Here is a 25,474-nt window from a genome sequence, read left to right as displayed (position 1 = left end):
AAGACACACGAGTCACATGACCATCAGTAAAATGCACAAGTACCTGTTGGAGTTTATAAAGCTTGATCCATGGATTAAATGACCTACAACAGTCATTTATGCTTTATTTGAGGTTCTAGATTAAGTATCTCAAAATGCCCAGAATATTCCCTGCACTATTAGCCCCATGCCAGGTTCTCTCCATTCTAGCTAAAAGATCCTTGCTCTTTTCTATGTGGTTAAAGAAGAATTTCTTGTAGCTCCAGTTAGCCTTTCCTGACCTCAGCCCTTCCATTCCTCACAGGTGCCAGTGAGCACTGGGTACAGCTGCCCCACTTCACACCTCTGTCAGGTACCAGAGCAAGCTCTGGCAGCTTCATCTGCAGGAAGAATCCCATTCAGTTCCTGCAGATCCAGGGCAAACAGCAACTGCCCAAGAGAATAATGGCTATTCAGTGTGGCATGGACAGGAGATGGTGCACACTGATTTCATCCTCAGCTGTCGAACTCCAGTGAATCTTCAGAAAAACACAGTTTATATAGAGTAAAGAATTCAGTAAGGAATTGTAACTTGGCCAAATTCAGTCATATTTTCCTGGAAATGGGAAAATATGTCCCAGATGAGGGTAGTTTTCTGCCAATTTAAAATCCCCACTATAGCTTATGAAGGCATCAGGGCTTTTCAAAAGAGCTAAACAACACACATTTTTCCTTAATTTCATTATCTGAATGAATTGGTTTGGTTTTATTCCCTAAAACTTTCCAAAATTGTTAAACCTGCAGCAAATACCCAATCTGGAAAAAGGATCAAAGCTGGAGATTCTGCAGGGCTGCCCATACAAACAATGTTTAGTAACTGGGACACCAGTAAGAACGGGAAGGCCAGGCTGGTCATACAGGAACTGCCTTGAGCTGGGCTTGAACAAGTACAGTGCTTTCAATTTTATTTGTTTTTAAAGAAAAATTCTGAAATTTTGTGTAATAGTATATTCATGCTTGCAAGCACCTTGTAATGATGGTGTTAGTGAAGCAAAGAGAAAGGGGTCTAATCTGTAGGAGAAAAGTGAGTTATCAGGATTCACTCTTTGTGTTTGGAATATCCAGAGGTGGGCTGAACAGAAAGGACCTTGTACTACATATAAATTACAAACATGGCTGGGTAAGTCTGCTGGGTTGTAAGAATATAACACCTCCAGAGGGAACAGAACAGGGGAAGGAACCTTCTCTTGTGGAGTTTGCAGCTCTGTGGCAGAAAAGTTTTTCTGCTGCAAAGCTTGAACTTTGTGTGGGAGAAACTGTGATTTCAGCCATTTTTATTCAAAGATATTATCTGTGCCCTGGCTGAATGGGGTGCTGCAGTCTTAGGGAAAGGACAGGAAATCTATTTTAGAGAACTCCAGCATGTGGAGTTTAAAGAAACCATCGATATCTTCTGATGGAAGAAAGCGGAATGTTAGCAACTCTTGCTGTTTTCAGCTTGTAATAGCTCTTGTGTTCTTAAAGCTGGAAATTTTCTTTCAATGGCATTGCCTGAGGATCTAGTCAAATATTTGAGAGAATTTTTTAACCCTTGTATAATTGCAGACTTATAAAACATAACCTCAAAAAAAAAAAATCACCTGCTGGTGGTATGAAGAAAAAGTGCCCATTTGTCAGATATTTGTTCTGGAGGCTTTTTACTGTCTTTTTTTTTTCCCTACAAATATTGTAATCTGTAGACCAGCAGCTGCTCCTCTGAGGTGGGGTTTGCTCTCTTGTCCTGGCTAAGGTGCTGGCTGATGGCTTTTCCTGACACCTGAAGTTGATTCTCAGAAATGGAAGTGGGAAATTGAGAGTGGGATATGAAACATTCTCTGTGTTCCTTTACTGATTCACCTGAGCTCAGTAATGAGCAGAAGTTATTGGTGAGTCTGACTGGAGTATCTAGGAAAGAGATGTGGCCTGCTGGCTGCTGAGCTCCACCCCGGGCAGGCTGCCGTGCATGGGCTCGGCCCCCACGGCCCCGAAGCCCTCGCCGTCCTCGCTGTCCATTGTGCTGCTCTGCCACTCCATCTGCTCGCTGGCCAGGCTCTCCTCCAGCTCGGAGGCATTTTTCCATTGTGACTGGTCCTTGGACCAAAACCCTTCTACTTTTCCATAGGAACGATTCTTCCACTTTGACTGTTCTTCATCACTTTCAGATCCAACCCCCTTGGCCTCCACAGGGGGTTTACTGCTCCCAGCATCTTCACTTTGAGAAGATTCATCTGTCCACACTTCTGGTTTTACTTCCAATGCATTATCTTCAAAATCTGAAACCTGCTGGGAACCAGGCCCGCTTTCAGACTGGGAAGCTCCATCTTTCCATTCCACTGCATCATCCTGGTCATCCTGATCCCCTTCACTGTCTGAAACATCACCTACCAGTTTTGTTGGCTCTTCAGCAGAAATCATCTCTTTGTATTTAGAGCTTTCCTCTTGTTTTTGATCAGCCTTCTCTGGAGACTGTAACGCGTTTTCCTCCATGATTTCCTTGGCTATGCTGTCCTCGGGGTTCTGCACTGTGCTGTCGGACGAGGGTTTTCCACCCATGTCAGAGACGCGCTGGCCGAAGGGACTTTGGCTCTCGTTGTACTCCTCTTCTAGGTTTTCATAGCTGTCTGAGGAACTGTCATTGTCTTTTTCTAAGTTGATTTTTTTATCAACAGTCTTACTGACATTGACTCTGGAATTCTTCTCGTCATGGTTTTCAAACAGCCATTCAGCATCAAAATCCATCTCATGTTTGACTTTGTTCAGCTCTTTCATGTTGAAGCCCAGCAGCACCCCGGGTTTGTATTTTTCACAATCCCTAACACATTTCTTCCTTTTGTTGCTAAAGTGAGATGCGATATCAGATTTCCAGAGCCACAAACTGGCCGCCAGCTTTTCAATCTCTCTCCGAGTGGGGTAGGGCTGCTTATTGAAGTATTTTGTAAGAAATGTTTTCCTGGCTTCGTATGAATCATCTTCGTGACCCTTGGGGTCCAATGCTAGAACTACGGGTTCTTCAGGCTTCTCCTCAAAGGCAGAGGGGGAGTCATCATCGTCCATCTTCCTCTTCTTCATCAAGGGGAACTCCATGTGTTCGTAGGTGCGTTTCACGGGCGCTGCTGCTGGGGACTGGCCCAGCCGGGACGATGTCCCTTTGTCCTGCCCGTTCTGGGTCTTGCCCACGCCCCTGCAGTGCACCAGGTGCAGCGTTATGGTGGAGGCCGTCATGTTGCTCGTGTACACGCCCAGGCAGTGGATGCACTTGTAGGTCAGCTTCTTCTCCACAGGGTGAACCGTCTGAATCACCTGGTGCCTCTCCCGGAGGTGATGTGCCAGGGCATCAGAGATGGGGCCTTTTAGGATTGAAAAGCACAGAGGACACAGAGTTTTCCCCACATCTTTTTTGTAGGGCACTGCTGCTTGTGGAGAACTTTTGACTGGTACATCAGATTTCTCCTGGATTTTGGGCTGTGGTTTTGGTGGAACCGGGGGGGTGTTCTGAGCGTGGTAAGCTACAGATTCGGCAGGAGCATCCCGCAAGTTGTAGGTGGTGACAAGGAGGTGTATGTTCGTGTGGCTGCCCTGCTGCAATGTCAAATCAAAGGTCAGGGTGGAGTCAGTTTTAGGTCCCATCTCCTCATCCACGTGCACCATGCGCATATGGGCGGCCATCTTCTCCACATCGTTGAAGGTGGAGCGGCAGTAGGGGCAGGACAGCCCGTGGATCAGCATGTGATTGAGCAGCGTGTCCGTGGGCAGGTAGCGGTTACAGTAGAGACATTTGCTTGTGAAGTTATGGATTTTCATGATGTAGTTGGCCACTGCAGGCACCTTTTCAGCCTTGTGCTCCTTCTCAAAGTGGACACTGTACACGTTTTCGGGGAACAGCTCGTTGCAGATTGTACAGATTTTCCACTTCTGTGTGGACGAGGTGTTGACAGTGGAAGGACCTGTAGCGGCCACGGGGGATTTGGAGCCAGACTGACCCAGAGCTCTGGATGCTGCCTGGGACTGTGACAGCGATGCCTGTTTGAGCTGCGCTGATGACAGCGAGGAGGAGTTGGCAGACTGCAGTGAGTACCTGGCTGAGGCCTGGGACCTCTGCTCCCCTCCCAGAGTGTAAGGCCTTCCATTGCCACTTGCTGAAAACTGTTTCATGCTTTGTGATTGCTGGGAAAGAGAAACAGGTGCATTGCCACTGAGGCTGAGCCTCCCCCCTGGCTGACCGACGTAACTGGGGGGTACTGATTTGACCCCGTAGTTGTTCTGCTGTAGGTGAACATTTGACATCATATTGACTCCTGCAGAATTTAACGTGGGCTTTGGTATAGTGAGTCTGTTCATCATCTGCTGTGACGAGAGTGAGCGGACACTGCCAGCAGAGAGGGCACCCATCCTCTGAGGGAGTCCCATAGGCTTTTTATCCTGGGGTTTGGGAGCTATTAGCATCAGAGGTTTAGATCTTGGAACCACCACGTTAGTGTGACCTATCATTGCCGTGACCTGGTATCCGATCCGTTCGTGGTCTTCGATCACGTGCTGGACTAAAGCTTCGTAGGATTTCGGCATGAAAAGGCATCGTTTGCAGTGGATACCCCCCTCCTCTCGGGCACTGGAGCTCAATGGAACTGCACCATTGAGGGACTTTTCGCCTCCCTTGGCTATGTAAGGAGCAGCAACGTGCTGAAAATGTTCCCTGTAAATGTGCTTTCGAACGATTTCGTAGAGCGGGTCGCGGTAAGTGCACTTCTTACAGTAATAAACAGCTTGTTCCACACTGTCAGCCTGCTTGGGTTTAAGGCTCTCGTGTTTGTTTTTATCTTTGAAAGTGCTGATGCCTCCACTCGGTGTATTGGCATTGGGAGCGTGGAATATTTTAATGTGCGTTTCCAAAGTCTTTTTGTCCGCGTTGAAGGTACAGTAGGGGCAGTTGAGCAGGATCCTGTTCTCAAAGTCTTCGCTGTGAACATTCCGGAAGTGGCTTTTGTAGGCTGAAAAGAACTTCGAGGAGAAGGGACATGCACTGCAGCAAAAGGGCTTTGTCCGATAGTCCTTGAACAGAGAACAGAGCACAGACTAAATATTCAACAGCGCTTCTCAGCAAATTAACACCCATGATATTCTCTATGCAGATTTTCTAAACAATACTCATGAGACTCCCTGCTACTGTCTCAAACCTTCAATTCACTTCTCTCCCAGTTCTGGCCTGCAGATCAGGCCCTAAAAAGCTGATCACATGAACATACACATGATGTGGTGAGTGCCAAGGGGTCCCTCAAGGTTTAACCATGGCCTCGGCAGGTGAGGCTGAGTCAGAAGTGTCTTTCCCTATCAATCACAAAAAGCCTCCTCCCTGCAGCTGAGCTGCAAGAAAAGGTCCCTGTAAGCTCCTTTCTGGGGGAAAGCCAAGCAGGATTGTTTAAGGAAATGAGACTGTATCCAGATTAGATACTGCCCACCTAAATCTGCCAAACTTTAGAGATGTAAGATGGATCTATAACTTGAGCCATTTCAGTGTCTTTATCCATTATACACTTTAATAGCAAAGATGGAATTCCAAACTTATTTTGGGGGAACAAAAGGATTTAAGCTTACCAAGACACAGGCTACACAAGCCCTTAAAGCCACCAAGCCTCTTCCTTGTGATCAAAGCATAAACCTGATTCTTAAACCAATCTTGAATGAGGAACAAAAAGGAATTTGAGAATCCCACCCTTGCAGTTTGCCTGCAGCTTTTGTACCATTTAACACGGTGCCAATGCAGCTCTTGCCAACTGCTATAGCACAGTCTGAAGTCCACTGGCCTTGGGGACAGCCACAAGCAACCTGGCACTTCAGGTGGGGTAACACATGGAATTCAGAGTTACAGAGATTTCTCCTGAGCGTCAGAACAAGTCCTGTGCACCGAGCTGCACACAGGTCACAGGTGAGGGAGCTGGAGAACTGCACTCTCCCTCCGCAGAAGGAATCTGGAATATCTGTTCTGGCCACCTGCTGAAGCCTCACACACCTGGTGGGCTGGAGACTGGCCCCAACCAACCAAGAGCTGCCTCCTTTTATACTCCAGTTTTTATTCTGGGTTACCTGGAAAAAGGGACATCAGTGTGTTTTACGCAAGACAGTACTAAAGGGTCATTTTCAGATTAACACTAGGAATCCACCACAGGACAGGTCCCAGTTTCCTCTAAGAGCTCTGAGGTGCTCACAGAGGGATTCCTTTGTAGAGAGGTTTCTGACCTGTCACTGCTGTGGTGACTCTGTCCCGCAGCTCCAGGAGAGGCTGCTGCAGCCCACACCACTTGCTTGAACCAACAGCATCATTTCCTCCCTCCACTGCTGGCTCAACTCAAAATTCCTTTATTACTGGCTAAGAAACATCTCAATGGCAGAACTTCCAGTATCACTGAGCTGCTGTGCAGAACTAGAATGCCCAAAGCAGATGTGGGACACAGCCTGTGGGACCCAGGGCTGCATGGACAGTGACCCTGCACTGAGCACAGAGACGTGTCCAGTGAAAACGGCTTTGGAAGGGATGGAAACCAGGAATAAAACATTTCAGGAAAGGCAAAAGACTCATTGCCAGCTGTATAAAGTTGTTGCTCCTTTGGCCAGAGGGCCAGTGGAATTGTGCTAGGCTTAGGAACAGGTGGGAATGGGCTCCTAATGTGCAGACTTGAACAAGGACCCACCAGCTCTGCAGTATTGGCCAGCCAGGCTCCTGATCAGGAACAACTTAACAAAGCAAAGAAAAAAGCACATAGCTTTTTGCTGTCCCTTGAGCTGCCAACACATGAAAATCCATGAGGAAAACTGCAGGAAAAGCTCTTGGCAATGTCTGTGAAATGCCCTTCAGCACAACCCATCTCCAGCCTCAGTGTCAACTGAAACTCTTACCAACCTGGTTTTTTGTAAGCGATGGGTCCCACAGTCCCACATCCTCCCATGTAGTGTTTTTCAAATAAAAGTCATTAGGTTCAAACTGCTTAAAATCCTGGAGAAGGGAAGATGGGAAGAGAGGACAGAGAGTCAGAACCAAGGCCCAAGGGCTCCCTTAAGCAATTCCTGAGCACCCCTGCATCCTCCCAAGTGCTGCTGGCCAAGGCAGAGACCATCACTCGAGGCAGTGGGGGAGTTTGGGGGGCACCTCCTGGGAGGGGTAGAGCTCTCAATATTCTCCACATCACAAAACACCTGTAGAACACCTTCACCACTCATCCTCCTGACCAACCCAACAATGTAGTTACAAACTCATCTCATTCCAAAAAGCAATCCTGGAGAAAAACATTCCCAAACTGATGTGTGGGTTTGGGGGATTTTTGGCTGCTTTGTTGGGGGGTGGTGGTGTGGTATTTGTTTTGTTTGGCTTTTAATTAATTTCACACAGGAAGCTTTTAAAGTTGGACATGTGTGATGTCCAAGACACCCAATTCTTATTAAAAAAATTATCTTATGAAGCATTTCTTTGGCATTTCACCTTTGGCATGAAGTCAGCAGCACATAAGGACTCCACTGAAATGAATACTGCAAGTAACATTGTCCCAGTTCAGAATTCTCCCCTTAAATGTGAGACTTGCTCCACGAATTCTGCAAGCAGGAAGGACTGGCATTTCTTTCTTACACATCTCACTTAAATGCTCTTTAAAGAGACACTGAAAGAACATGCAAAGCCACAGAGATGAAGTTTGTCCAGAAGAGCAGCACAAACACCCTTCCCTTGTAGGAACTGACCCAGGCACAGAGGTGATTCTGTAACTTCAGGACCTGCTGCAGCACAAACACTTCCTGAAAACCTCAGACTCATTTCTGCCCCAGTATCCCACACCACTCCTGGTTCTTGCAGCATTCCTGGATGTTCAGTAGCCACTAATATTTCTAGAAATGTTTACAGGTACATTATATCTCAGGTTTCTAATTAATTCCTACTTTGTGTGGAATCTAAACAGGTCTAAAAATAAATCATGGCATACAGAAATACCTCACTGTCCCCCTAACTCTGCAGCATTTTAGCTCTAACCCTTGGAGGTGCCATACTTACTTCTATATGTTCTTTACAGTATTCCAAACCAATGTCACTAAGAATTTTTTTCACAGTTTTCCGGGCCTTTCTTAAACTGCCAAGGTTGTTGACAGGAAGTTGGAACATAGTTTCTATTGAAAAAGAAGAGTAAGAGAAAAGGTTTCAGTCAAATGTGTTTTGTCTGATAGTGCTGCACTTTTAATTATCAGTAATTGCCTGCCTCATTTCCCCACAGAACAGGTATCAGAGCTGTACCATTCCCTAGCACACTGCCACATTCTCTGGCTTGTTCCTTGCTGAGGCTGCCCATGAGGCTGCAGAGGGCACTTCTAAAAAGGCAACAAACTGCTGGAACAACTATTGCAGGAGCAGTGGGCTGCCTCTGGAAAAAACTTTTAATTTATTTAGAGTGTCTGTCTTTACAAACCCCTACAGTGAAATACTTCAGAACTCAATTCTCTCCTGTGCAATGTATCCTAACTGATTTGAAAACTGGCAAGCTGAGCTTCAAGGTTTGTGTCCATCTTGTAAGAGATTTCACAGTGTCTCTTCAGTGACAAAGATGCTTCTTGTATTCTCCTGAAGACAGGGTAAGAAATTAATGCTGTTTCCTCCCTTTACTGTACTCAAGAGCTTCAACTGGCTGAAGCTGTTTAGCAAACATTCTCCTAGGAAGAGGGAACCTGAAAGCTTGGTCAGATCCCTCCAGAGAGAGAAACCACTGGGAAAAGTACAAGAGATGGCTTAAACCTCTCAGTGTCCCTGGGAACTGTCAGCCTCCCTCCCACCAGTGCCCACAGTTCCACTGGGCCTGGCTGGGGCTGCCCAGCTCATGAACTGCTCTGTTCTGACACTCCATCCATCCTCAGCTCTACTGTAAAAACCATGTGTCATACAACCTAAATCAAGCCAGGTGCCTTTTAAAGAAATGAAGGGTCATTTCACTGCTTCAGAAATGCCTCCAGTCGCTGCATGATCCCATTTTTCCGTTTTCCAGAAAAAATGCAGTGAAGCAGCTCAGTCAAGTATGTTCAGGATTTGAATTAATATTTTCAAGTGAATTTCAAATCCAAGGAGATCATCAGAAATGTTATTCCGGGGGGATTAATAGGAACTGCAGAAAGAGCAGTGCATGAACACAGTGCACATTAAAGCTCCTGGCAAGCTGGGCTGCTTTCTTTGAAACCCAAGAATGAACCCCTGTGCTTGCAAACAAAAGCATTTTTGGTCTCATGACACAGCCAGAGTCCGTGCAGAGCTTGTCTTTAGGCACTGACCACTTGTACACTTGGGTCAGCCACAAGTCTCAAAATACTGCTTGATATCAAACAGCTGATTTCAAAATGCCCATGAACTTCTTCACCAAAGGAATCAGATGCTTTCTCTTAATTCCTGTGTCTAATACAGCTGAACATGCCACAGGTATCATGATATATAGAAACTCCAAGAAAACCAATTATTTACAACTGCCTAGAAACAACACCTCTGGTCTATCTGCAGCTTCTTTTTGTCTCTGCTCTTTGCCTGCCTCAGTCAAATTTTAAAGACAAGAAATTCCCTGGATGTTCTTATCACCACCCATCACAACAGAAGACAGAGTTAGATCTTCACACGAAACCTGAACTTTTAAATGTCACCTTTTAACATCAACCTTCCTTTACAAGTTCTGCTGGATAGCTGAATGCAAGTCACCTAATCGTAACAAAACCCTTCATCCTTAAGCAAATACAGTTAATTTTATTTAGGAAATGTCTGACTATTTAATCATAGTGAGTGGAGAGCCTGATATTATTACAGTCTGTGACCACAACAAAAGCTTTTAGCATCTCCATCCATTTCTATTTACAGCAAGTAACTTCAATTGTAATGTAAACATCACTCTGCTGGCACCTCCTTGGATCAGGACATTAAAGCAGTTGGGATTAAGCAGCCTCTCAAATCATCATCAAGGCATTAATGCTGGTCTGGAAATGAGGCATCCTTTATCTGACCAAAAGCTGATGTTTAAGGGAAGACACCTGGAGTATCTCTGACCACATCGATCCACACTGAAGCGCTGGGTGGAATGAATAAACCACTGTTTAAAACCAACCCCAACAACACCCTGACTAGAAATATCCAGGTAGGATCTTCAGGTGCCTCAGAAGGCAGATCCGAAGATCTCCCTCATCTCCAGTGTGTGTATACACAAACTGTCTGACTTGCTCCAGTCACAAAGGAATGGCAAAGGAAGCACAGTGACTGTGAGCAATATCTGGAACCTTCCTTTGCTCTGTGCAGTTCCCAGCATAAAGGTCTTGTCCACAGCCAGGTATTGACTCCAAGAACAATTCAGTAGCCAAATGCAAGCAGAAAAGACAAGCTATGAAAGAGCAAAAGATTACTAACTTAGAAGAACCACCATCAAAGTTTTTGTTTCACATTTGCAACAGTGAATGTTTTCTTCACCACATTCCTGTGCCGGTGCAAAGAGCCCTCCCTCTGATCTCACCCCCAGCACTGCACTCTGACCCCACAGAAGGTGTGCCCTCAGAGACAGAGGGAGAAACACCAAAGCCCCACAGCAGTCAAATCATCAGAGGGGATAAAGGACAGAAAGCTTGCACCCATCTCTACACTGCAAAAGCTGTTTCTATTTTAGTGTAACTGAAATCTTAATTCTCCAATGGGTCTTTTGTACTTTGGCCCTGGTCAGGACCCCCCCTTTGATGCCCCAGGTAAAAGGTGTTGTGCAGTTCCTGCTCTGACCCAGGAAATGGGGAATCTTCCCACGTGCAGCTTCAAAGCACCCACAGGGAACAAGGCTGTTGTGACTCTGGGAAAGGTGCACCAGCTTCACACCAACACAGCCTTTTTCTCTCTACTGAAATCTTCAGCCAATATTCCAAATGTGCCCTATTGTGTTACTTTCATGTCTGGACATTATTCAGGGTGGTCCCTGTGCTTGGTTCACGTCTCAGCTTTGCTACAGTACAACCAAGCACAAAGGATTTCTACTGTCACAGGCTACAGAGTAAAACAATGGTTTTCAACCAGAAATAAAGACCTAAAGAAATAATATGGAGGAAGATCCTGCTGTGCAAAAGAACCACGACAGCACCAGTCTAGTTTCCCAGCAAATCTACTCTAGGTTTTATTCTCTTTATGCTTAACTGGAAATGTCACCATGTCCTGCCCACTGCCAGGGAAGCCTCCCACGACCAGCAGGCACAGAACATGGGGGACCCTGAGCACTGCACTGAGCAGGAGTCTGCACTCAGCACGGTCTGGGGACAGCATCACTGGGAAATGGCAAATGAAAACCCACCATGGAATCCCCAAAAGCTGTAAACTAACCCCCCTAGCCCCCAGAGCATTTTATCTTGTTCAGGCACCCCAGACCTGTACGACTTGGCCAGGGACCCCAGGGCTCTTCACAGAGGCCACTCCACCTACCCCTTCTGCACTAAGGTAATTTCTTCATAGGATCATCATGGGATGGCCTGGGTGGGAAGGGACATTAAAGTCCATCCAGTTCCACCCCTGCCATGGACAGGGACACCTTCCACTATCCCAGGTTGCTTCAAGCCCCGTCCAACCCGGCCCTGGACACTTCCAGGGATGGGGCAGCCACAGCTGCTCTGGGATGCCTCTGTCAGGGCCTCACAGGGAAGAATTTCTTCTTAATGTCTTCTCATTTCTTCTTTTTATCTCTTGAGCTGAATGTTTCTTAAAAGCGTTCCATGAAATTTACACTTCCATTCAACTTCTGCTAAGTAACTGACCTCAGAATAAAACTGTGGATGCGATTACAACCCTCTTAGGAACATTATTAAAAAGAATGAAATAAAGCATCAGTTTTACCTTCTCTTATGAGCACATGAGGTTGACCCTTCCTTTCCTAATGCTCTCATTTATTCCTATTATGAAGACTGAGAAAACCTGAATTTTTTGGTGATCTGACAACCCGAATTACCAACTACAGTCCTGAACAAAGCATTAGGTATGAACAAGTGTGCAAAACAGACAATTGTATAAGCAAGGTGCAAACCCAGCCTGTTCTGTGCCATCGTGACTGTGAGTTCACAGACATACTCAGCTCAATCTTACCTTATTAAAATAATCAGCAGTGTAAGAACTCTTGTTCATTAAAGCAGATTTTCTATCAATTCTAAACTAAAAGGTACTATTTACTGTTATTTCTGTGCATGCTTATAAAACACAACTGCTCTTCCTCTCTGTTTTCCCCTCTCCCCCTCATCATCCTCTGCTGCTTCACAAGGTCCATCCTTTCCGTGCTCTTTCCCCCTCTCCTCCTTTCTTTGCTGGTTCTTGGCCTTCTTGGTCCTTACCTCGCTCATTTTCCCTCTTCTCCTCTTCCCTGTGCCAATTCATTGCGTCCACATTCTTTCGTCGCTCTCTCTCATCCTGTCTCCACCGCTTCTTGATATCTTTGTCCTTAACTTGCTCATTTTCTCTCCTCTTCTCATCATCCCTGTGCCATTTTATTGTTTCTGTATTTTTCTGCGGCTCCACGCTTCTTTTGAGATAGTCTTGTCGCCTCCTCCTCTTTTTTAACATATCCCTTTCCCTGGCACGAGCCTGCTTTTCTTTCTGGGAAAGAAAAGCTTTACGGGGCATCATGAGCTGCTGCTGTACCTGCAATAATATCGTATCCATGGAATAATGCACTATACACACACTCAGTCAGGCACAACACCTCATTTGGCGCTCAACACTTCACACACTCAGTCAAGGCAATGCCCTCTCCGCCTCTTCCCTCCTGAGCCAGGGCTCGCTGCAAGCTGGGTAAGGCCAGGCTGGGCCAGCTCCAGGGGCTGCCTCAGCAGCACTGGGCAGTGACCCCGGGAGTCCCCAGGAGCCCCAGCCTGAGCAGTGGCATTTCTGTCCCCTCCCTGCAGCTCCTGCTCCCCCAGAGCCTTTGGCAGCCCCTTGGCACTGCTGCTCCCGCTGAAGGAACAGGCTGTGGACAGAGTTGGGAAGGGAACTTGGGGACCTTCAAACCTGGCTCCTCTCTTCCTGGAGATACATTTAATCCAACTTAAAGGTGCTCATTTTTCTTTCCAGACCTCCATGTCCACCCAATTTGAGTGAAAATGGCTCCCTTTTCTCTTGGCTGGGAGGAGGGAGGGGGATTAGGAGACAAGCCACAATCTGAAAAATTGTGTAAGCTTTGTTTCCTGGGGAAACCTGGCCAAAACATTTAACTGCAGTTAATGAAATAAGTCCTGACTCATCTACCCAGACTTCCTCCGTGTGTTATGTCTTGCTATTCACAGGAACAAAGGGAAAAAAATGAGACTATTTACTTGGAGTTTCTGCTGACAGCATTCCTGAGGAGTGGGGGCTTCTTGGGGCTGGTGTTTTGAGGCTTGGGGCTTTTTGGTTCTAAAGAGGTGTCAGTGGAGACTACATTTAACAAATTGTTTTTACTTTTGGTCATTTCTCTGTAGTCACCCAACACATTCACATCTTCAAATGTAACAGTGATAGTACCTGCAATTTTGAAATCATGGAAGAATTTATACCAATATTGATAACCTTTAAATATTTTTCTGTACACACTGAGCAATGTTTCAGAAATGGCAAACTGCAGTTGTGGACCAGGTTTGAGTTTTTTGGTTGGGTTTTTGTTAAGTTTTGAAGAGAGTTGCAGAGGTCTAATCAAAATGAAAACTGCAGAAAGGACAAAATTACTAGATTACAATACTTAAGCAAAGCCTAAAACAAAATGAAACAAATGTACTTTTAAAATTTAGCTACCTTATGGAAAGCACTTGTTCCCAGCATGCAATACTCCATCTTTTTCCTACAGAAAAAGCAATGTTTCAAACCCTTATTCTAAAAGCTGTTCCTTTCCCTTACAATACAACCCACCCCACACACTTAAATGCTCTACTCTGGTCCATTGCCTTTGTTAGGTCTGTATCATGATCCCATGGCTTTCATTCCAATAATTCAACCCCAAATTTCTTAATACCCATAATAATGCTAAAAGGGAAGGGCTGCAGCAGAGTCAAACACCATGATCAGAAAAATTCATGCAGTTTGGTAATACATTAGTACATAAAATTCAAATTATGGTAAAAATTACTTCATTAAAAGGGTAACTCTCTACCAGACAGCCTGGGTTGGGGTATTAAATATTTCTCAGTAACAGCTGGCATTAAATTCAAAAAGCAACGGGAACCCAGGATCAGCATCCTCAGTGCAACCCAGACAGTGCAAATCTGTACCATAGTTTCAGTTCTCTGTGGGCTGGGTGCCAGGACATTACTGCTGTTTACTAGAGCAAACTTAACTCATTAACTTTTTAAATGTACATTATCGTTACAATTTTATCAGTAACCTGGTTCAATTTCAATAACAATAGCATTAAGTAAATTGGAAGTGAAACACATCATGCAAACGATTCTCCCTCCTTCCCCCACCCAAGGCAAGTACCGACATTTCAATCTGTCATTGTTATATTTTCTTTCATTTGTTTTTGTTTGGTTTGTGGTTGGGGGTTTTCCCCCACTTTGATGTTATCTTTTCACAGGATTCTTCCCTCCATCCCTTTACACAGCCCACTTTGACAGAGCAGTTTATAGACAAATGATAGAAAATACTGTAGTAAAGAACATTTCAGCTGAATTTCCAAAATTAAACATTTCACTTGAGATTCAAATAAGTCATGTCATATTCCAAGGAATAACTTAAAGGGACATCCAACTTAAATTGTAGATCTCTGAACTTCCCTATCCCAAGTCAGAGGGTTTCCCCCAGCTTGTTTAGCAGTCCAGAGTCATCTCTCCTGCAGTCTAAACCAGCTTTTGCCTTCACCTCTTTTTTTAAAAACTTTTTTTTTTTGTTTTAAACCAACGGAAGAAGGAAAATTTTAAACCAGGAGGCCAATTAAGCTGCAGTGAAGCTGCCAGAGTGATGTAATCCAAAGCCCCCCAGCCCCTCAATTTTTCTAGAGTCCAAGTTGGTGTTCCTTTAAGTTCAAAATGTCCAAACCTCAGAAGTAAACAGTCAAAACTATCCTTTCAACTACTTTTTGCCCATACTTTGCCAATGAAAATCTTAACTCCTCCCCATCTCCCCAGTACTTCTGATGAGGCATTTACCTCCAAAATGAATGGTGCTTGGGCGTCTCAGACTCATTGGACAAGTTTCATGCACAAGCCTCCAAAGCCAATTCTCCTTGCAGAATGCCCCCCTCAGGGTTCTGCTACACCCCCTGGGGGAGCCCAAAGCCCGGGCACAGAGGAAGGCTCATATCCTGCTGGACAAAACAAAGTGGGAGAGACAAGAGATAAGAGATGTGGTAAGGGCAGTCTCAGATTGATAAGTACAAACCCCAGCCCCGCGCCTCTGCCAGGGCTGCAGGGCAGCTGTGCTGCAGCGAGTCTGAGCAGGTTTGTGCTTCAACAACCGACTGTGCCGGGGATGCTGCCTGAGGAACGCTTCAGTGCTCGGATTGCAGCTCCGTTACCCAGTTCAGAAGCCCAGCAGTACAGAGGCTGGGGGTGCTCCTCCTCACACTCCATCTACCCTCTGGAGTGCTGTGGCTCACCCTCAGTGTGCACCTCACAGGAGCTGTCAGCACCAGCACAGCTGCACCTGGGGACCCCTGAGGGACACTGGTACCACCCTTGGACACTTCCTGGGAGGTTCCCATGCAAACAGGTCCCACCTTACATGACAATGGGACATCAAACAGGTGACATGGCCTTCAGCCACAGCCCTGAGGACACACATTCCTCTGCGAAGCACTCAGATTAAAACTGGCAGAGGATGGGAAGTTTGGGGGAATGGCATGTAAATGATCACACTTCTGTTGGCAGATTGATCTCTCTTGGACTCACATCACCCATGGACAGAAAGTCAGTCTTGCACAGACTGGAAACACAAAACGTAACATTAGAACCATGAAATCTGAAACAACCAAATTTAAAGTTTATAAAAGCAAAACTTGTTGAGTCATTAGTAATTTCTCTGCCAGGGAATACGGCCATATAAATTGTTAGATTTTAATCTCTTGATTATTCACACAGAACATCCACAGCTTGAAGTACAGAGTGCTTTTCTTTGGCAAGTACACTTCCAACATAAGACACTACAACATTTTAAGAAATTAAAAAGACAGCATTCTTGAAGTACTTCACATGGTGGCAAAACTGAATGCTGGAATGTCGCATCTGCTTTAACAAGACCATCACCCACACCTTCAGCCATGCAAGGATGGATGATGGGTTATTTTGTTTTACACTGGATCATTTTCTGACTAGAAGGCAGACTTGTGTCCCTGTGTATCTAGCAAGTCCAAATGAACTCTCTCCCAGGGAGTCCTCCCTGCAGCAAACACACTTCTGGGTGAGGACCCATCAGCCTTGAGAGCAGATCAGCAGCAATTACTGCATCAGGCTGATGATACTGAGCTCAGGGAAGTACTTCATCCCATGCTGCGTCTCCCAAACACTGAGTAGCATTTCCCTGTGCTGTGCTGCTGACAAGGATCCCCAAGCATATGGCATGCTTCTTACTACTTTATGTCATCCAAATTCCTTTGATTTTGGCCAGTATTCTGCCAGCATTTCAAGCTGAAGAAGTTACTGGTTTATACCTAACAGCCCAACACAGGATCATACATCAGAGATGGCAGCAGCTCTGTGTTCCTGGGCGAGATCAAACAAGAGCTGGTTTCTCGATACTGTGCTTTTTATTTCCCTATTCCAACTGCTTTTGAAGCAAGGCAACTTTTAATAATTTGCCGAGTGAAGTGCATTTCATAGCATGCTCTAACAGCCAGCCATGACCACAGATTTCTAGAGAAGGCTGGTAGCGCAACACTGAGTGAAATATCTTAAAATACAGGGAAAATATGCAAGAAAATGAACCTGTGGTTCCCACAGCAACAGAAAAGCTGCCTCTCAGTGTATGCAGGTTAAATGATGCTCTGTGATGTGATGGTGTAGAATACTCTATATTCACATGAGGACAGTGATGGCCTGTCCCTGGGACCTGACAATTCCAGGACATCTGAGCAAGGAGCAATGATAGCCAGGAAGCACAAGGATATCTCAGGGAAGAGTGAGCAAATGAGACAAAAAAGGAGTAGAAGTATCAGGGAGAAGAGAGAATTTGGGAGAACAGAAACTACTGAAAACTTCCTTGAAAGTAGGAGTTGCAATTAACTCTCTCTCCTCCCTGTACTGAGTGACTGAAGAGTCTATTCCAACACACCTCTCTCTGGCTGACACTGAGCATTTTCACTTTCTTCCCTTGGACTCTTCCCTCTCCTCCTTATTTAAGCATTTCTGGCCTACTTTTCCGAGGGCTGTGCACCCACACTCCTGCGAAGGTAATGAGATTTGCAGTTTAGCAGCACATCAGAAATGCCAGACAACCGAGGGCTCCTTTTCCAATCCGCTATAATCCTGGAGGGAGCCTGTTTTGTAACACGACATTTCCAACTGAGAGCACCTCCTCAGCCTGTCCCCTGAGCCCCCTGCAGCAGGAAGCTCCTGCCCAGGAGCAGTGTGGTCCTTCAGCTGCCCACAGCTCGGCTCCAGTGGGAATTTGGGGTGCAGAGCCAGCACCTGCACTGAGTGAGCCCCAGCTCTTCCGCTCAGGTCTGTATCCAAAACAGGACTGGGCACATGAAAGAGGAATCAACACAAACCCTCAATTACACTCTCTGAAAACCTCAGTTTTAAAACTGAGATTATCAAACTGAAGGAAATCCTCAACTGCAAGATGCCACCTGGACAAAGCACTGGAAGACCTGAGCCACACTGTGCACAAGACACACTCCAGCTCTCCCTCACAGGCAAACAGGCAATTTGTTAACAGCCCCTTTGTCAAAAAGCCAAGGATTTAAAAAATATTAGAAACCACTTCAGAGATTAGATCAGCAACTTCCAAAACCAGTTTCAAGCTGTGTGTCAAAACAAAAGGACCATTTCACACCACTTCTCAGAACATCCTACACAAGCATGGCCTCAGGAGAGAAGTCCATCTAAAACGTGGTACTAAAAAAACCCCACCTTATCCTTGGGAGGAAATTCTGAGGCTAAAAACTTTTAACTTGCTGTTTCAGTGGTTGCAGGCAATTTTCAGCAAAGGCTTATGAAACTCTGGTTTATACATTTTTGTTTGGGCTTGCTGTCTAAGCTCAGCTTGGTGACTCTCGCACTAAGAACTCCCAACTTCCCATCAGAGGAAGAACTATGGAAGGCAGTTGTAGTGAAAGCAATCAGTAAGGCTGAAATGCCTCAGTCTCCATTCATTCTTATTTAAAGGCTAAAAAACCACCTTCTGCAGTCCAGCAGAAAGATCTCCTAAGTAATTCACACACTTCTCATTCTTGCTCAATTTCTGGAATTTTCCACTGGAGCCCGAAGCTCCATCTGGTGGGTGTGGACACTCACTGCAAAACTGAGCGGGAATTAACTGTTTCCTCATCAACTTCGGTTCAGTAGGAAGAGTCCTGGGCACTGTGGCATCTCTACACCCCAGTGTGAGATATAAAAGGGTCAAATTTTGATTGCTCTGGGAACCACAACTCTTTATTTCTGTTCTGATGAACAATCTGCTTCCCTAGGCTCTTCTGGGAACTCCTGGTGGGTTTTCTGATTCTGATGATGTAGGCTGAAGTATGTTAAAGAATGCTGGTAGCTGAAGTTGAATGTTTTCTGAGGGATCTTTTCAACAGACTTGATAAAGGCCACATCAACTCTGGCAACCTCTACTGCATTCTGAAAAGCACTTTGAAATCATGTCCATTCTCTAGGGCATAGGAAATCCTGAATTAGAGGCACTCACAGCTCAAGAATTAGGCTTGCACACCTCCTGCCATCTTAGAGAATATCTTTTGTGACTGTTCAAGACCTCCACAGATAAATGTTTATATGCACACAACATGGGCAGTCAAATCAATATTCAATACACATCCTCAGTGTGAGAGCCAGGCTTGTTCAGGGCTATTTCTAAAAGATTTTGGTGTGAAATGCAATAAAGCCTGCACATCTTGCAGAAATTTGAAATTGAGACTGGAGATCATTGAAGCACAAAGGATATTATTTGCTTACACCATGATATCCACACTTCAGTGATCAGGAAAAAAGGCTGCATGAATATGCTCTACAATTCCAAAATAATCCTCATCTAGATTGTACCTAAGCATGAACAATCCCAGAATAAAAATAATTTTGGAAATAGAAGCACGTTTAATGAATGAGCAGTTACCATTTAAATTTAATCAAGAATCATCTTAAAATTTTCAATCCAAAGCTCACAAAAAACATTTGTGTAATTAAACAAAGCAGCACAGTAGACACTGTGAAATGTGCAAGAACAAAGCAAATAATCAACATACATGTAATTTATGATTGGATTACACCGACTGGGAAACTGCAACCAGATTAGACTGCAAGTGAAAACGGTCCCCTGCCCTCTGTGTCATGTTTCCTGACATCAGCACTATGTCAACAGCCAGAGCAGAGCCCTGATGCAGCCAGAGGAGTGGTTTGGGGCAGAGCAGCTCCTTCCCTCACCCAAACAGCGGTGCTGGGCCCGGGCCAAGCCCCGGGGAAGCAGCTCCAGCCCTGCCCTGGCAGCTCTCTCTCACACACACACACACACACAGACATAGTCAGGTATTCACACCCAGAGTGCAGAGCAGCCCTGCTGTGCCCTCAGCAGCCAAAGGCAGGGCTGCATGCGAGGGGCAGCACAAACCAGCACACAAAAGAGCACACGAATACTTTGCCCAGCTCATCCAAAGCCCCGCCAATCCATGCTGTCTCAGACAGCAGATCCATCAGATACTGGAGGGATCTCGCCAACTGGCTGCATCTGAGTTTTCCGAGGGTAAAAATAGGCACTGAAGGAGGCTGGTGCTGGTTGTTTTCCCTTGCCTTACACTTCACATACGCCAGGCACAAACGCTGCCATTACAACACGGGGGAAAGGCTGTAAACAAGAGCTTCAAATCAGTCTTACCACTGCACACTTCTTACCTCTCTCCCTCTCTGTCTAAGCATAGCTCCCAAGGGTTCCAATCCCTGCCTACAATCCAGCGTTAGTCCACCTCAGCTACTGCTGTCTTCCATCTGCCTCAGGAACCTTCAATAGGCAAAGGGCTTCATAGTAGCAACAACGGGGAAACAAAACAAAAAAGAAGATTACAAACTTGAGTTTGACTATTTAGGTGAAAAAAAAGTATTTTAAGACCACTATCTTGCCCACTTAGATTTCCAGAGCCATTTTGTCCCCTTACTGTTGCTGCTATGAAGCTGCATCACCAACATCTTCCTTGGCCCAGGGGCAGCAAAAGCACAAAAAACTGAGATCCAGAGTCCCATCAGAAATCAATGCACAGAAGAGGGAGAACAGGGTGAAAGAAAGTATTGGCTGAGACCTGGGAGAGGGGAAAGGAGCTGGGGCACAGAAGAAACAGCCAACAGTGAAGGCAGGCTTGAGAGCAGGCCCTTTCCTCCACTGCAGGACTGGAGGAGTTGGAGTGCTCCCTCAGGGAACAGCTGCTCACACAGTTGCTTTATTTTTGTTTTTTGTAAATAGTTTCAGATAATACTTGAGAAGTACATCCTAAATGAAAGGTTTTTGCTACATGACCTGCATACATCTGCAGGTGTGATGTGTCCACAAGGCAAACACAAGGCTTTGGACTCAACAACCACTGTCAGTTTTCATCTAAACAGTCTTTAATGCCACCTTAAAAAAAAAAAAAAAAAAAAAAAAAAGTAAGGATATAAATGGTGGTAACTCAAAGTGACTCACTGCAGAAAAAATGGTATTTACTCCATTCTTACTCCAAACCATCAACTGTCATTCACATTCAAGAGCACTACAGTGAAATGAGAGACACTAAATACAAGCTCCTGTTTGCTTTTTGACACCAGAGCTGCAGTGAAGCTCTGAACAGTGCAGTTCTTGCCTTGAGGCACATGGCCCTCAGGTAGATAAACAGGAGTTACACCCTCTTGAAGAAGCCTTTATTCAAATCTGAAACACCCATTTGAGTTTTAAACCAGATCTAACTTCTTCCTGAGAGCTCAAAAGGAACAGGCCAATTTGGCCATCCTGCCTAGGAAAGCAAGGGCATTCTTCCCAAATGTGTCAGGTGAGGCAAAACAAACCTTCCACATATACTGCAGGTATAGGATTTATTTTTAGTAAAACTAAATTAACATCAGCAAGGGTTCTTTTTCTTCCAATGCAAAGAGACTCAGAGCAGCACTTTTCATTGTCATCTCCATCTCTTACACTACCAAGAAACACACCTCTATCAACAATTTATTTATATAAGCAGGACTATCTCCACATTAAAAATTAGCCTGTTATGATTATGTTCATAGGAACCATACTCTCTCTTGCTCTCTATGTATACAAATCTAGGCACAGAGCAGATCTTCACTCAATATAACAAAAAAAAAAATCGTGTGATGCTTGTTTAGATGCAGGCCAGCATAGTCAGCTGTTGCCTTTTTAAACAAGCATGTTGCATGCATCTTAAAGAAAATAATCCCACTAAATGTAGCATTATTAATATACAAACTCAGCTGAACTAACGATTTTTTAAAATCCCCCAGTTTTGCCCATGCAGAGAGAGCAGCTCCAATGGCACTTGTGAAACAACACACTGAGCAGCTGAGCAGTTGCAGCCCCAGAGCTGTTCTCTGCATCTCCTGGCAGCTCTCCTACAGTCTTTAGACTGGTCCTCCTCAAATCTGATACTGCTTTGTTCATTCCCAATGGAATTTTGTCTCCCTTAAACATCTCAAGTAGTGGAGCAAAGATGACTTTCCCTTTCTGAAAACAAAACCCAAAAAAAACCACCCCAATACATTTCCTATTAAGCTGCTAAATCTTATTTACAGCCACCTCAAAAGAAACACATTAACCCAGAAGCACCATCTTTGCTTCCATAAAATCACTTGTTTCAATTTCTTTCTTTGCATCAGTCAAATCAGCTGCCATCTTAATAAACAGCTATAAAATATACATTTGGACTGTATGACTTATGACTACTGATAAGATTCTGATATGTTTCCGTATTCCAGGAATTCTACTATAAACGTCAATGTTTACTTTCAGTATTTATGTTATTACTGAGTGGTAAAGCTGGGCTGGGAATAATCACCCATTATTCACCCTAGAGTGTGTGAGCAGCACGACTCACCTGCCCCAGAACACGTGTCCTACAGCTCACAGCAAGCTCAGGATCCGCACAGGGAGTCTGGGCAGCACCCCACAAATGAGACTTCACACTGTCACAGCTTAACCCACACACTGTGGCAGTACCAGGGACCACTGTCTCAGTGACAGTGAGCACTTCTGAAATGCTAATGGGCATCTTCTGACCACTGGGAACTTCTGCCCTACACACAGGGAGAACTCATCAAGTTCTTCCTCTCAGCCTGAGGAGCACACACACCTTCCTGGGTGCTGTGTTTGTGCAGCTGATGCTTAACACTGCAGGGCATGAACTTTCCAAAACAGTCAAGAAGTTCCTCTCCTGTGAAGACTTTTCATTCCTAACTGTGACACTTGTCTGTCTCATCTACAGGCAAACGAGTCACCTTTCACTCTCCTCATCTCCTGCACATCCAACAGCATCTCCCTCCCAAAGCCTAACACAAGTGAACTTACAGGCTTTTCATGACAATATACCCTGAAGCAAAAATAGTGGTAACCTACAGAGATGCCTTCTACAAACCTGTCTGATAGACCATCGCTTCAATTCAAAACAAAAAAAATTCTTTTTAGTAATGGGGCACTAAAACTATATCAGTTTTCAGTGATCTCAGAGATGTCCCCTGGGAGCATCTCATGTCTGTTGGATACCAAAAAATCACTCTTGAATGCTAACTAAGAAATAATACTAATTTGAGCAAAAGGGAGCTAACCACCAAAAAATAGTACAAAACCAGTCAGCTTAGTATCACTTCTGGAGAACAAGTTACTTGTTGTATGTCAGAAAGGACATCTCTATTCAGAATGAAGCTGGAAGTATTTGCTTCAATAATCTTCAGAAAAGGTAACCATTATGTTACAACCCATCAGCATCTGGTGCAATTCTCTTAACAACAGTATTCTTCTTCCTCAGTTGTCTCTTTTAAGATTTCAGCACAAATCATGGTAGATGTCCATCTGCTGATATCAAATTACTGCCCAACATCTGCAACTGCACATCTGCAAAGGAACCAAGCTTTGCTTTGGTTTGTTATTAAAAGCAGAAAAAGGCTTTTCTGTTTCTTAAGCAGACTGATCTTTCTCACCTAGAAGGATGACAACTTGTGATTATGAGTTTCCAGAGTCCTGAAGTGAAAGTTTTCCCGAGTAGGAGACCCTGCAGAAGGGAGCACTGCTGGGGCACACAGGGCTGAGCTGCACAGCAGCCAGCTAAGGTCGGTCCACGCTACCCTGACAGGCGGGAATCCTCTGCCTCCGTTACCTCACACCTCCAAACAGAAATAGAAAATAGCACCAAAAATAAATAAAAACACAGCTAGGAAAAAAAACAAACTTAAGAAAAAGGGGAATATCTCTACAAGGAATGCAAACCACTTTGACACCTACCAAACGGCTTCAATACACCCAACAAACAACGACCATCAACACCTGGAAGCGCCCAGTTACGGGGGCTCTGCCCTGCGGTCCCAGACAAAGCCCCTCGAGGCTCGCCCCACACCGTGGGCTGGGGGCTGCAGCCACGTGCCCAGAGCTGGGACAGCCACCGCTACGGCGAGCCTCGGCTGAGCTGTGACACGACCTCGGCCCGAGTCCCGCAGCCCGGCCCGAGCCGCCCGTAACCCCCCGGTCCCCCGGCCGGTGCCCCCGCCCCCCGCCGCAGCGGTGCCCGGCGCGCAGGGCGCCCCCTGCCGGCTGCCGCCGCGCAGCGCCCCGGCCGGGCTGCGGTGGATTTGGGGGGGGGGCCGGGGTGTCACGCCCGCGGCCGCTGCCGGGAGGCACCGGGGGGACCGGGGGTGCGCGTACACCCCGGCACCGCGCACGCACTGCCACTTGTTTTGGAACCACCGCCCGGGCTGCAGCCGCCGGGGGAAGGGGGTGCGTGGCACGGGGGTATCTGGCCGGTGGCGGCTGCGAGGCGCCGGGGTTCGGTGTCCCCCGCCTTTGTCTGAGAAACGGGTTTCGGTAACCGTAGCCCGGGGCAGGCACGGGTGAGGCAACGGCGCTGCATCCCGCAGCTGCGGCTTGGGATGGCAGCGGCGGATCCCGCCTTTTCCCGCGGCCAGGGACCCCTCCGCTGCTCCCATTCATCGCATCCCCGGCGCCGCTCCAGCATCAACTCCGCCGGCTGGGCCCGGTGCAGCTGCACACCGGGATGCCGGACCTGGCCGGCGGCTCGCGGTCCCGCTCCCTCGGGCTGCCGGGACACGTCCGTGTGGGGAAGGGAGGCGGCCGGGGCCGGCGGCGGGGAGGGAGCAGCGCCGCGGTCCCCACAGCCGCCGGGGCTCCTCAACATGTGTGCGGGCGGGGAGGGGCCGCTGCCAGCTCCGCACGCCCGGTGCGGCGGGCAGGGCGGCGGGCACGGCGCGGGATGCCCGGGGGAGGGAGGGGGCGGTCGGGCGCTGTCCCCGCCCGGGTCGCACCGCGGACCCGCGCTCGCACCTACCTGACCGGGCTCTCCTCGCAGCGAGGGCGGGCTGGGGAGGGGGGGGCGCCGGACCCTCCCCGGCGCCGCCCGGTCCCGGGGCGGGCGGGCGGAGCGGAGCCGGCAGCGGCGCGGGGGAGACAAAGGGGGGGATGACGGGGGGGGGGGGGGGCAGTGTGCGGGGCGGGCGGTGCGGAGCGGCCTCGGGGGCGGGGGCGGCGGTCACTGGGCCGGGTGCCCGGGGCGGGGGCGCGGGCGGCGGGCGGGGGCAGCGCCCGGGCCCCTCAGACAATACAGCCGGGTCCCGCTGCCCAGAGCCTGCCCGGGCCAAGATGGCGGCCGAGAAAGAGCGGAAGTGACGCCAGACCCTCATTAGCATACGGGACTCATTGTCCGGCGGGAGGGGAGGGGGCCGCGCCCCGGGGGGGCGGGGAAGCCCCGGGGGTCCCGGCGGGACCGGCCCCGCCGCGTCCGCGGCACCGGGCGGTGACACGGCCCCGCCACGGGGGGGCCCCCGCGGGGCGCACCGGGGCGGCCGCGGCCATGGCGGCGGTGGCGGCGGCGGGATCTACCCCGGTCCCGCTAGGAGGCGCCGCGCCCTGCGGCTGGGTCCGGCGCGGGGATCCCTCCGCCGCGCCCCCGGCCGGGACTACATCCCGTCCTGAGGGGCCGCCGCCGCCGGGGCGGGGGCGCGAGCTGGGCGGGGCACGTGACCGCGGGGGGCGCGCACGTGACCGCGGGGCGGCTCCGGGAGCGCGCGCGGGCCTCGTGCGGCGGCGGCGGCGGCGCCTCCTCAGGGCCGCGCCCGCCCCGCCCGCCCCGGCCCCCGGGCCGCCCCG

At 47.5% G+C, this 25,474-nt stretch overlaps 1 protein-coding gene across 1 annotated transcript; it reads right to left on the bottom strand.

The window, feature by feature from the left end:
* Nucleotides 1-1,902: 1,902 nt before the first annotated feature.
* On the bottom strand, nt 1,903-24,755 carry LOC104687594 (activity dependent neuroprotector homeobox). The gene is made up of 7 exons (XM_039563669.1): nt 24,657-24,755; nt 15,121-15,275; nt 13,772-13,817; nt 12,340-12,646; nt 8,027-8,139; nt 6,890-6,982; nt 1,903-5,043 (listed from the first exon to the last, which is right to left on the bottom strand). The coding sequence occupies exons 3-7, from the start codon at nt 13,808-13,810 to the stop codon at nt 1,903-1,905; spliced, it is 3,693 nt and encodes a 1,230-aa protein (XP_039419603.1). The 5' UTR covers nt 13,811-13,817; nt 15,121-15,275; nt 24,657-24,755.
* Nucleotides 24,756-25,474: the final 719 nt, after the last annotated feature.

This window comes from Corvus cornix, chromosome 20 (genome assembly GCF_000738735.6).
Source record: "Corvus cornix cornix isolate S_Up_H32 chromosome 20, ASM73873v5, whole genome shotgun sequence".
NCBI lineage: Eukaryota > Metazoa > Chordata > Aves > Passeriformes > Corvidae > Corvus > Corvus cornix.
Note: the sequence above shows the minus strand (reverse complement) of the source record. Positions and strands in the feature narration are given on the sequence as shown.